General features: G+C 36.5%; 1 protein-coding gene across 3 annotated transcripts; it reads left to right on the top strand.

The window, feature by feature from the left end:
- Positions 1-4,270: 4,270 nt before the first annotated feature.
- Positions 4,271-12,994, top strand: slc43a3a (solute carrier family 43 member 3a). Of its 3 annotated transcripts, XM_017463113.3 has the most exons (12): positions 4,271-4,771; positions 5,246-5,387; positions 6,761-6,807; positions 6,897-6,973; positions 8,704-8,796; positions 8,945-9,084; positions 9,190-9,338; positions 9,515-9,658; positions 11,871-11,978; positions 12,071-12,257; positions 12,337-12,457; positions 12,634-12,994. In XM_017463113.3, exons 1-12 carry the CDS (start codon positions 4,579-4,581, stop codon positions 12,778-12,780), a joined length of 1,548 nt encoding a protein of 515 aa, XP_017318602.2. In that variant the 5' UTR covers positions 4,271-4,578; the 3' UTR covers positions 12,781-12,994. The 3 variants fall into 3 exon arrangements, with proteins under 3 accessions (XP_017318602.2, XP_017318603.2, XP_047009974.2); XM_017463114.3 differs by lacking the exon at positions 9,515-9,658; XM_047154018.2 differs by lacking the exons at positions 5,246-5,387; positions 6,897-6,973 and having other exon boundaries at positions 4,272-4,771.
- The last annotated feature ends 787 nt before the right edge of the window (positions 12,995-13,781 follow it).

The raw sequence follows: 13,781 nt of genomic DNA, 5'->3' as shown, positions 1-13,781 counted from the left end.
TGAAACCAATCTAAAACTTTGCCAGAGGATCCAACTCTGATGGTTGGGTAGAATAAGAAAGGACAGGCAGAGGTATCCGAAGCTTTGAGATTGGATAATTCTTCCCTATGAGGTGGAATATGATGTGACAAGGTGAGGCCTAAGCATCAATTTTTGAGGTATTCCAATTACCTGAAATTTCCTGGACTCCTCAATCCTTCTTGGCAACCAACAAAACTATTAGTTATGACAGGCAATGAGAAAGCAATGATAGGTCACACTATTAAAAACTTCAGACAGTTTTAGCCCAAATATTCAGGATACTTGCATTAAGTGTAAACAGGACTGAGCTACATTATTCCATAGCATGTGGTAATGCACAATGATCCTGGGTTTCTGGAAATGTGTGATTCATGCAGTCTCACAGATTATTAAAACAATATCCCTCTTAGTCATAAATGATGTATTCTCCATATTCGTATTATATAGCCCATATCTTATCAGATTGAGACTAATAAAAAAGAATCCTTCCTGATTTTCATTTCTTTCTTCGAAGCCAAGTGGGAAATAGCTCACTCCTGGAAAAAGGAGGAAAATCTTGGTGTATCACAGTGGTTAATGGAAATGACATCATTCCTTACATTCGAAAATAACAAGGCATTAAATGGATTTAAAGAAATATGGACTACCTTCTTAATCCTTTCAGGGGGAAAAATGGACAATGTTGACTTGGATAATAAATTAATGATCTCATCCTGCTATTGTGCACATATTTAGCCTGCTGTACTGAGAAGCCTATGTGGAACACTGTCAAAATATAGATCCGACTACACTGTATCTGAATTGTATAAGATGAACATCATGTACTGCTCCCTTTTTTATGAGTTATTTTTTTGTCTTTCACTCAGTCTTCCCTCTATGAATAAGGGAAAATATGGGAAAATTAATCTTCTTTTTGTTAAAGGATAATCTGTGTTTATATTCGTGGTTTTGAATTGTCATTATAAACTCCGAATAGCCCATAAAGAGAGAGAGAGAGAGAGAGAGCGAGAGAGAGAGAGAGAGAGAGAGAGAAGCTTCAGATAGAAGAAAACTCTTTTTGATTGCAGCATATCTATTGCAGTCATTGTGGTGTGATGGCCCTTGAGTACAGAATGTTTGGTGTCTGGCAGCTAAAAATTAACTTGATTTAAAACATTGTGCTCTAAAGAGTATTCCCCCCTAATATATAATTAGTAAAGTACCAGGCATCCCAACTCTCCCGGAAGTTCCGGGAATCTCCCTCATTTTAATAGCGGCTCCCTGACGCCCGCAAATTATATACAATATCCCGGAAATCGATTTTTTTTTTTTTTATAGAGTGAGCGAGAGACAGCTCAATGGTCATTTCTAATGGTAGACGGGCTCTGGAGAGAGAGAGAGAGGGAGAGAGAGAGACAGCGCGCGTCCTGATTGACCTCTCTTTGTGCTAACTAACCTATCAGTTTTCTCGGTAGGCGGGCTTTACAATCAACCTCTCTCTCTCTCTCTCTCTCTCTCTCTCTCGCTCTCTCTCTCTCTATCGCCCTCTCTTCAGTGCGTCCATCAATTCGGTTCAATTTAATTTCTGCTGCTTCATGGCAGCAGTTCCCCAGTGTCCAAATAAAATAAAATAAAAACAAGTAGGCCTACAAAACGCACGTCACCCCAGACTACACTAAAGTGTACCCATTCATAATAAGGATAAAAGACAACGACAGTGTAGCTTTCTGTACTGTATGCAACAGTGATTTCTCAGTTGCCCATGGTGGGGTAAATGAGTGTAAAAGACATGTTGAGGTATTTAATAACTGTCCTTCGTCCATCAGTAGCCTATAGCTCACGTTATTTTAACTAGCTGCTATAAGGAGCTACTGTATTGATGTCTAGGTGATGAGGACAAACTCCCTGTAGACATGTGTAAAGTAGTTATTGAATATAAAAATGACTCCATGAGTGGAATAATACAGTAATATAATATAGTATAATATAATACGAAACAATGTAAGTACATATTTTAATGTCACATTTTCTGCATACACCAGAAAAGCTATTTGCATTAGATTGTGTAAAAAGTTGCAGAATGTTGTAAAATAAATAGTTGTGTTCTGTCATAATAAAATGTCACGTCCTTGTTTACACATTTTGGGATGTCTGTGTAGAAGAGAAACCAGTTTGTAATTCTGCTTGTGGCAGGGCTAGTATTGATTTCTTTAGCATTACAGTTACCAAAGCTTGACTGTATTTGCCTGTAACAAGTCATATAACGATTGACGTGTGTTTGTGCAGTGATGACAGGGTTTCCAGATATAAAGTTTAGCCAATGACCTGGAAACATTATTGGGGTTGCGATTTAACAAGCCCCAAATGGTCATGTCGGTGCTTGTTCAAACGGATGAATCAGCTCTAATACATGCAATGTAACGCTGACTAACGCCATAATGAAACATGACATTTTACTGAGTCGATTCTTTTGATATACACACCTTTGTGCGATTATCGGTTTGTTTGATTTCTTAATACTCAACCAGAGTAGCAAGCAGAAATATTGCAACATGGAAATTAGACATACAATCTTATTGTACTCGTGTGTGCTGAAATCTGAACTCCACCGCTTGAGAATCGATTCCCATGAATCACGAGAATGAATCTTCCGACCCATTTAACGACTCATTTGGCAGTCGCTAAGCCTTTGACTACAGTGGAGCACAGGCATGCATGAATAAAGCTATCACTCCAGCGGATAACGACGGTAAGCTTTTCTGTTACATTTAATATATACAGTGGTACGTGTGGTAAATGCATTTTAAACATGTTGATGTCAAACAGCAACAAACGCTGCAGCAGTTTAATACCTCTTCTTTTTTTTCTTTTTCTTTTAAATGTTGTGTTTATTGTGTCATTCTGATAAAATTTGACTCAAAGAGTTATGCACAAGAATTCCACAGTACACGTACTGCTTTGTACCTGTGCAAATGGCAATAAATCTAAATCTAAATCTAATCTAATCTAATCTAATCTAATCTAATCTTACTTTGCCACATTTAGGCTGTTAGTCTGCTATGGAGAATTTGATGGTTAGTTAATCTCACTGTATATTTTCTAATTAATAGCTCAAATAATGCAAGTCATGTGTGAGTGACTGGGCAGTATCATAGGTATTGGGTGCATTTTATTATTAATCACCTTGCTCAAAGAAAATCAGTCGATCAGTAAGATTACAGTTGACAGACGCAGTGATCTAGATTGGACATGCGTGTACCAGCCATGGACGCAGACAGACAGTTCTTAGAGACTTCTTTTTGCATCAAACAGTCAGCACTTGGGCCAAATTTGCTGGGACAGCCAGTCCTGGAGAACTTGTTTGAAAGCTGCACCATTTGCAGATGATTTTCCTTACAGTGGAATGATGTATTTCAAATAATTTGAAGAGCTTTTTAAATCTTTTGCAAGACTCAGAGGCATCCACAACCTTTTTTCGAAAGGCCTTACAGATCTCTTTAGATGTTGGCATCATGACACCACACACACCTCAATAACAAAGGAAACAGGTTCCACCTGCACTCCCTAAGCAGGATCTAATCCCTGGCAGCCTATCTTGAACACTCGATTAGAATTTTATGAATTTGAAGGTGTGATAAATGTAGGGGCGTGGCTGATCTGTTTTGTGTTCATTTAAATTGTGGAAAATTGCTACAAAATGTCAATTTTATGTCATTTGATAGAGTGTATGAACTTATTAATAGGCTCTGTTTCAAAAAGGATCACATGTATGCTTGTCCAAATATGTTAAAAAAATTAAATAAATAAAAAGAAAAGAAAAAAAATGTTTCCGTGGGGTGTACTTATTTTTTCACATGACTCTCTCTCTCTCTCTCTCTCTCTCTCTCTCTCTCTCTCTCTCTCTCTCTCTCTCTATATATATATATATATATATATATATATATATATATATGTGTGTGTGTGTGTGTGTGTGTGTGTATATATATATATATATATATATATATATATATATATATATATATATATATGTATATGTATGTATGTATGTATGTATGTATGTATGTATGTATGTATGTGGTCTATTATAGTCCACATAGACTATCGTGTCTTTGTTCATTGTGGTCTCATTTTGGGGAACTATGTAACAGATGGAAAGAGGAACATGACTTTAGTGAAAATTTGCAACTGATGCTGTAGAGGGAAGGCCATTTGACTGACCTAAAATTGCATCAAAGATCAGGCAAGTTGCTCACAACTGTTGTCACACTCTCACATTACCACTGGTAATGTTCAATTTCCTCTTATTTCCTCACTTTTTCTTGTGCAGCTTTTCAAATATGCCTCTTTCAGTAGCGGTGAAGAGGCCAAACCTGTACAGGCGTCTGGTTCAAAACGTGATCTGTTTTATCTAGTTTCTGCATGCTGTGTCTCTCCCTGTTCACTCAGCTCTCTCTGTATCTATCACACGGGAGCATCTGGTAAAACACCAGCAACTGCGACTGTGGTATGAAAACAGCTGAGTCAAGCTCATAGCAGGCTGTATTTTCGAAGACAGCAGCAGTGTTGCAGCAGAGCACAATGCTGGGATGCGACGGAGAATCAGGAACAAGAGTTCGACATAAACTGACCCTGGTTACAGGTCTGCTGGAGTGCCTATGTTTTGCTGGGGTTGTGTTTGGATGGGCTTCTCTTGTCTTCGTTCTGAAGACAGATGGATACTTTAGTGATCTGTGTGTCAATGTGACTGAAGCAAATGGCACATCAGCTAAAGGTAAGAATGAAAAATATGTGTCTGATATTATCAATCTTAGGTCACAATGCTGCACAGCAAAATCACCAGTGTTGATTTAACACCCACAGTGTTGAATTTACACGCTACAGTGTTTATATAAGTCCATTTGTCTCAAATAAACACTCTGGGTGTTAATTCAACACTAGGGATTTTACTGTGTGGGTATCAGGTCTTATTCTTGTTGTTTGTTATCTGTTAAAGCTGTCTGATGCTAAAAACTGACCTTATGAGTACAAATATGTTTACAGAGAAATTTGGTGATGCACTGTAGCATTATTTATCACTATATAATTATTATATCATGTGGCCCAGCCCTATGTTTCCAATATAATACATCTGACAATGCATTTTTAATATTTAATTGTTTCTCTCTCTCTCTTTCTCTCACTCACTAACACTCCACACACACACACACACACACACACACACACACACACACACACACACACACAGTTACTCTCCTAGACTGCAGTGCTCAGGATGAGCAGTTCTCTCTTATCTTCACTGTTGCTTCCTTCATGAACAACTTTCTCACTTTCCCCAACGGCTTCCTTTTTGACCTGTATGGAACGATGGCTACAAGATTTCTGGCAATGTGAGCGCATTAAAATGACACATTCAGAAGTGACACCCATCAGTATCAGGAAAACGTATTGAGAAATAGTGGTGTAGATGATTCAATATGTAAAATAACACATTAAATGTGGAGTGCAACCTTAAGGTTCATAGCTCAAATCATAATGATGCCACAATCATCCATGGCCCAGGAGTCCAAGAAAGCTTAACTCATACTTTGCTGAAGAAGATTGTCCTGTTTGCATTTTAAATTAGTCCAGTGCTTGCCAATCACACACTATATAGAATAGGCCAGTTAGTGCACTCCTCTAAGCACTTTCAGTTATGGTGTCGGGTGATAAACAAAGAGCTGGCGACTGCCTTAAGGTATCTAGGAGGAAGCAGGGTACCTTTGGGTCTACTGAAAGTGGTAGATGTTTTTTGACGGTGAGAGACGTTGATAATGTAGAAAATGGTAACTGGCAAAAGCTAAATTGGGGGTAAAATTGGGCAAAAAAACAGCACTGTACTGTACAAATATATAAAATGTTATTTGGGCTGAAGTGTTTTTATACAAAGTTATGAGGTACATTACTTAAACCTACAAAGATCACATGTGCCACACACACTGTGCTTCAAACAGTAAAAATAATTAAGTAATTAATTATAAAGTCAATAACTAATCAACAAATGAGACACATAACAATGTTAAAACCACAATTTAATTAAAGCTTCTATAAGTCATTTTAAATAACACTTCAGCAAAATTGGTGTCATATTTTATTACATTCATCTTAAGTAATTGCTTCATCCTGGTATGGATCTGGAGCCTATCCCAGTAACACTCACAAGGTGAAAATACATCATGGACCATTGGAAATGGTCCTCCCTGGCTTTAAAGGATAGGATAAGCTAAATAAACTGGAAGGAAATTATTAGCTTGATAGAGTTTTAGATAAGCATGGAATTAAGGCAGATTTATTGAACTTTGGTCAAAGGTTCTGGTTACACTGTTGTCAAATATGCCTCATTCATTCATTCATTCATTCATTCATCTTCAGTAAGTGCTTATCCTGGTCAGGGTTACAGTGGATTTGAAGCGTATCCTAGGAGCACTGGGGGTGAGACGGGAATACACCTCGATTGGGACTCCAGTTAATCACAGCATGTACAATATGCCTTATAGTAAGAAATTAAAAATTGATACAAAGATCTCTGATGAAAGGGCTATGAAAACTGAGGCAATTTAATTCTCCTCTGATAATAATTGAGAGATTATTTAGCTCGGTTGAATTTGGTTTAATTTGTTATACACTCAAAGTGTAACACATCATAATTAACTAGCTAAAACTCAACACTTGGATGTCTGCCAGTATATAACTGCGAGTAATCGTTGCTTGAATTCCCTCACAGATTCCTCTATACCACAGGGACGTTGCTTGTGGCGTTTTCAAGTAAAGGTAAAAAGCAAAAATGGGACACTAAAATCATTATTCTCAATTAATTGGCTAGGCTGAAAAAAATAATTACACTTTTTTTCTCCCTCCAGCTCTCTCCCTCTTGCTCTTCCCTGCCCTTTCTTTCATTGCTGTGGGGGGCATTTTGTTACTTCTCACAAACATGCAGGTATTAAATGTAATAGATACTGTACATGTAAGTACATTTGTATTAAAGGAGTAGTTTGGTCAAAAATGAAATCCATGATCATCCAGCATCTGATCATTATTTGAAGTTTATTTCTTTATTTTTGCACTACGGCTAGCTGCCTAATGTAACTAACAAGTAAGGGAAGAATATTGCTTCCAGATTTGCTTTGTGCATTGCATATATATATATATATATATATATATATATATATATATATATATATATATATATATATATATATATATATATATATGATTTTATTTACTGGCTAATACTACTCTAGTCCACATAGAATATTGTGTCATTTTGTCTCATTTTGGGGAACAGATGGAAAGAGGAACATGACTTTAGTGAAAATTTACAACTGATGCTGTAGAAGAAAGGCCGCTTGACTGACCTAAAATCACATCAAACATCAGATTAAACCTGCAGAAAAAAATGCATTGTCCATTGAGATAGTTTATACAAAATGGCAGAATACATCAATGAACATTTATTGTTAGACAGGTTGTATTTGTATATATACAAATACATCTGGATCTGTTATATCATCCAAATTATTGCTAGCTTGCAACTTTCGGCCAGATTCCCTTGTTCAGCTTGATACCAAACTGTGCTGAGGAAGAAAACGTTATTCCGACTTCAAGATGACCATGATGTTCTTTGATTCTTTTCTTCATGGATATGTCAAACAGTGTCAGAAACCACATACAGTATGTCTGTTTGAGATTACCATGACAACACGGTGTAGTTTGAGGCAAACGTGCCATGTGATTTAGCCATGGAGGTCGCACGATGCTAAACTGTTAGTTAAAAGATTATTTTACTTATTAGCAGCATTAGTTTAACGGCTTGGGAGCAAAACTAAAGAAGTAAAATTTGGATACCATACCTGACTTGGTTGATAGACTACATTTTACGATGGGGGACATTGTGCACAAGTTTTAGCTAAACTCTTTCTTTAAATGTCACTAATACAAATAAGTATGAAAACATGGGGTGTGCTGTCGTAGGAAAATAATCCACATACCGGCGGGCCATTACAACATTGAAGTAGATTATTTTCCAATAACAGCACATCCTGTAGTATTTTATTCCTCTTATGCTACAGCAATTCGGTTACATTTATTAATTATTTAATAAAGAACAGCACATCATAACTTTTTTGAGTTTGCTAGTTATTTTAATTTTGTGGAACATCCATAAAACAGCTATAAACAGTTGTTCCCTCACCAGCCTTTATTTATTTTTTCACTCGAATTTAAGACCAAAAAAAAAAAAAAACCCAAAACAACGCACAGCTTTCTATGTTACAGAGAAACTGGAAAGCACAAAAATTCCTCTATTCTGAAGACATTCATTCCTGTGGTGGAAACCGTTAACCTCTCCTTACAGAACGCTTCACCATATCAATGATTAGATGTTTCTCTTTTTTAAATAGCAGTACATTTGAAAATCTGTTTTATTATTAGGGTTAGATCATGCACACTGTCTGACATACAAATCCGTTAGTAAATTAGCTGCTGCTATAGTAAATATAGCATATCGGTATGAGTGCATTATTATAAACCTGCGATTTTTATTGTAGTTGGCACTACTGTCAGAATAACAACTGAGTGACAAGGCTCTTGATCATCCTCATACTTTACACTGTGTGGCCTTATTTATAAAAAAATGAGTGCTTTATTTCTTTACATTTACCTCTCCAGGTGGGAAACCTTTGTGACACTCATCGTTCGACTATCATTACTCTTTATAACGGTGCTTTTGACTCCTCATCTGCAATTTTCCTCATCATCAAAGTAAGTAAGAGACCTAATCACAAAAACACAATCATCAGCTTCTCTTGCTTGTCATTTATCTGTTTGCATTGATTTTTTTATTTGATCATTTAATGATGTTTTACATCCAAGTGAATTTCATAAACATCCACAATTTCCTTTCACTAAGGTCCTGTATGAGAAAGGGATTTCTCTTCAGACCTCTTTCCTCTTCCTGTCTGCCTGTGATATCATTCATCTACTGCGAACTCTCTTCCTTTTACCCAAATCACACATACCTTCTCCAATCCCAGAGAGCTACACTTATGGGTACACATCTATAACTCAGTTTTAAATAACATCTAAATGACATTTAGATCTTTTATGCCTAGCACCTGTTTTTATTTAAAAAAAAATTTTCTGCTCATGATACAGCGTAAGCTGTCGTAAGTCAAGGAGCTACAATGTTGAAGAGTATGAGAGCAAGCAGGAGTTGCAGGACTTACCGGACAGAGCAGGACAAAACAACAGCAGAGACACTGACCAATTAAAGACAGATGACTCACCTCAAAACTTAAGCAAAGGTACTGCTCATTATTTCACTTGTTGAGGGCTCACATTCTTGTTATTGCTTGAAAATGGAAGGCCCTTATCACAAGACATCTTTTCTGAGACCACCTACTTACCTGCTCTTTTCTTATGCTCTCTCTCCTGCTCCTTATCACCATAAATCTTGCTCGCCTACTCGCTCTTTCTCCAGACAGAAGCTTTAAGAGCTGTGTTCTATCCTGGTTCTTTCTGTGGCATCTGATGTGGCTTTCACTCATGCAGCTGCGTCATTATCTTTTCATTGGAACGCTGAACCCAATGCTGAACCGACTGGCAAACCAAGACCCAGCCACTGGTAAATAGCCCTAAAGCTATAAAACACAGTATTTAAACTGTTATACCACAGCGCTGTTGAATTCTCCACACTGACTGGTCAGAAGGTGTTCATTTTCTATAATACAGGCGCCTCCTAAACTATTGGAACGGCAAGGCCAATTAATTTTTTTTTGTTGTAGACTGAAGACATCTGGGTTTGAGATTAAAAGATGAATTTGAGAAGAGAGTTTAGAATTTCAGCTGATATTTCCTGGTATTTATATGTAGAGTACATGTTAAATGACATAGAACATAGCCAATTTTGTATCAGACCACCTAATTTGTAGGCAAGAAAAATACTGGAAAATGTGACTCACAGGTGTTTCATGTGACCCAGGTGTGTCCAGTTAGATGAATTGTTTAAACAATAAATAGCTCTGAACATCTACTCTTGATTTTAGCCTTTAGTTTCATTTGTGATGACTACATTTATTGTTAGAAAGCATAAGCTAAGAAGATCAGAGAGCTGTCTATGGGAGAAAAGCAAGCCATTTTGAAGGTGAGAAAAGGGAAAATCAGTCATAGTGCTTGTGGAAACATTGTGCGTAAGCAATACAACAATTTGGAATGTCCCGAAAAAGAAAGAAACCACTGGAGTACTGAGCAACAGATACCAAATGGCTTATCTGTTCCTATAGTTTTGCTCACCTAAAAATTGGGTGGTCTGATACAGAAGGTTCAATGTTTTATGTTGTTTAACATATCTAGATGTAAATACCAGGAAATAAAAGCTGAAATCCTAAACTCTCGTCTCATATCCATCTTTTGACCTCAAATCCAAATGTCTTTGGTGTAGACCACAAAGAAATGAATTGGCCTCGCCATTGCAGTAGTTTCCGAGGGGACTGTAGAAAGTATAAAAAGTAACAAAGAAAAAAGTATAACCGTTGTTGATATGGTGAAATATTCTGTAAGGATATGTTGATGTAGCGTTTCTGGAAGAAGTCTCCAGTGTCAGCATTTTGTAATTGTCAGAGGTAAAGCTCTAACTTTATGTTTTCCTTCCTGAGAAAGTGTAAGGATGGAGGGCTTTTCAGGATCTTTCCACAAAATTAAATGTAGCTCTAAATGAAAAATATGGTGTGGTGCTATGTAATACATAAAAAAAATGTCAGTCACAAAAATACTTTCCATACTGTAAATGGTACACTTATATAGAGCTTTTATCCAAAGCACTTTACACTGTGTCTCATTCACCCATTCACACACCAATGGTAGCAGAGCTGCCATGCAAGGTGCTAACTTGCCATCGGGAGCAACTTGGGGTTCAGTATCTTGCCCAAGGACACTTCGGCATGTGGAGTCATGCAGGGAATCGAACCACCAACCCTACGATTAGTGGACAACCCACTCTACCTACTGAGCCACAGCCACCCCATACCATATATGCTCAGGTTGGGCTTTGTGTACTAAACTAGGTATATTGTAATGTGAATTTTTTTTTTTATAGATCTTGCTCATTCTTATCTTATACCAGACATGACACTTATGCAGCATGCCTATGTTGCTTAACTGACCATTTATGTTCCATAAGCACTACCATTGCAACCCAGTGCTTTGCTTTAATAAGTAAAACTAATGTTCATATGGACAACAGTGTCATTGGAACATGAGAGACAGTCAATGATGAGACAGCTGTAAATACAACGCAGTGCACTTAAAATGTATTATTCGGTTTATTCTAATTTCCCCTGTTGCTGTAATACATACTATAAAATCATACCACACAGTTAGAACGTTGTACTAGTTATGAACATAAATTAGTTATGATCTAGTCTCATGGGAAAGAAATCAATAAAAAAAAAAAAAGAGCTCAATGCCAAACTAATGCCAGACTGGTACACCTGCTGCATTTTATACTTCTGGTCGTCTGCCATAGCTAGCAATTTATTTTGCAGCTAAATTGTTATCAAAGTTTATAAATTTAGAGCAATTCATTTAAACAAATTTACAGTGGTATGATGATATCCAATGGTAGCCATGCTATTTTCTTTTTGCTACACCTATAAGTGTAGTGTTTATTTCAACGTACTATTTTGTATAATATTTTGGGACATTTCAAGATTGTTGTTGTTTATTTTTTTTGTAATACTGGGTCTAGCAGGTTTATTTTTGATTATGAATACAGGTGACTGCTACTTTCTGGTATTCCCAGTACATTTTCCCTTAAACATCTGTTTGTCCTCTCGCAGTTAGCCGGTACACCAATGCATTTGCCTTCACTCAGCTGACTGGCATCCTCTGTGCTCCTTGGAATGGCTTGTTAATGGACAGACACAAAGGGAAGGCATTGAAGCCAGGTCAGAAGCAGAATTTGTTCAAATGCATTATTATACCCAGATACAGAAGTCCCTATAATATCTCTCTTCTTCTTTTCACCCATGCTTTGAAGGAGAGACAGAGAAAGAAGCCGACTTGCGCTCGACCGTCTTGTCCCTCTTCCTTACTTCTCTGCAGTGCCTTATCTTCTCTGTGTGTACAACCATTCCTGTTCTTCCTCTGCAGTACGTCACATTCATCCTGCAGGTCCTCAATCGATCCTTCCTGTACGGCGGGAATGCTGCTTTCATCAGCATCGCGTGAGTATGATAATTAGTATTGAAAATGTAGGTGAATTTAAAAAAAAATTGTGAATAACTTTTGAATTGGTTTGAACAGGTTTCCTGCCCAACACTTTGGAAAGATGTACGGGCTCATGATGTCCCTCTCAGCTGTGGTGTCATTGCTGCAGTATCCTTGTTTTGCCTTGGTCAAAGCTTTCGGAGGGGATCCCTTCTATGTAAGTCTTATTGGCTCATATTGTGACTTCACCAGCCACCAAAATGTGATAAATATGCCAGAACTTGGTTATAGATATTGTCATAGTCATGATCATTTACTTGAACATTCACATTCAGTCTATACTTTACACTATACTGTTATTCTTACTATACTTACTCTACTCCGTTATTCTAGGTGAACCTTATTCTGACCATTCTGACGTTATTGGCTTTCGTCCATCCTCTGAACGTCTTCCTCCACTGTAGAAGCATGGCCACGCAGAGAGAAATGACACAGAGCACGCTGCCTGCTGATTCTTCAAGAACAGGACCTACACTATAGTGCCTATAATTAGTTAGTTATAGTTATAGTAGTATGTTACATTTCATGGCTACTTGTACAAAATTATGGTTTGAAGGATTACATTTCTATATCTCTGTTAAATTATGCAGTTTACTTTAAGCTGAATCGTGGAAAAAATATAATGCCAAATCAAAAATAAATCAAATAAATAAATCAATCAAATTATTAAAAATCAATAAAATCATTAAAATTTTGGGAATATATTTTATTTTGGTTGTCAATATAGAACAAAGATGACATGCCATTGACATGAGATGTCAAGAAGAAATGATGAATGAACATAGACACACAAAAAAGGAAATATTTATAAATAATATAAAAAAAAAACATTGTAGTTCTTTCCTGTATTATTAAGCATCTCTAATAGCGATGTTCATGTAAAGCATCAGAAATTTATGCAATTTTGTGCTGCACCCAATCAAATATATTCAGTCATATGCACATAGAAAATAATGATATTTTCATCTTATTATGTATATCTACAGTTACAAATCTGATAACTTATATTATGAATGACAATCAAATAAAATAAACAACAACAACAAATAGAATAGAAGAGAACAGAGTTAGAGAGGACACCGATCTGATACCAATGTTGGTACCAGACAAAAAAACTAAACAAAAAACAAAAACAGCATACCAGCAAAAAACTGTGGATCGGATATTAGAGAATATATATCGGATATCAGATCCTGTAACAAATGATGATTGGATTTGAAAAAATGAACATTTTTGTAACTGGAAATGTTTACATATGAAAGTTAAATGATCCACATATGCGATATATTTTGTGTCATTTAAAGCCCAAATATACTGTATAATTTATATAAATATGTACGGCTAGTTAAATTAAACAAACAAAAAAAAACAACTATAATAATATTTACAGTCACTATATTAATAAATATATTATAATATAATATCAAGTTGAAATGTGTGATGTGAGCCAGTTTCCTACGTTCTTTTTCACTGCCAGAGAA

This window comes from Ictalurus punctatus, chromosome 3 (genome assembly GCF_001660625.3).
Source record: "Ictalurus punctatus breed USDA103 chromosome 3, Coco_2.0, whole genome shotgun sequence".
NCBI classification, from domain to species: Eukaryota; Metazoa; Chordata; class Actinopteri; order Siluriformes; family Ictaluridae; genus Ictalurus; species Ictalurus punctatus.
This window is presented reverse-complemented; position numbering and strand designations above follow the sequence as displayed.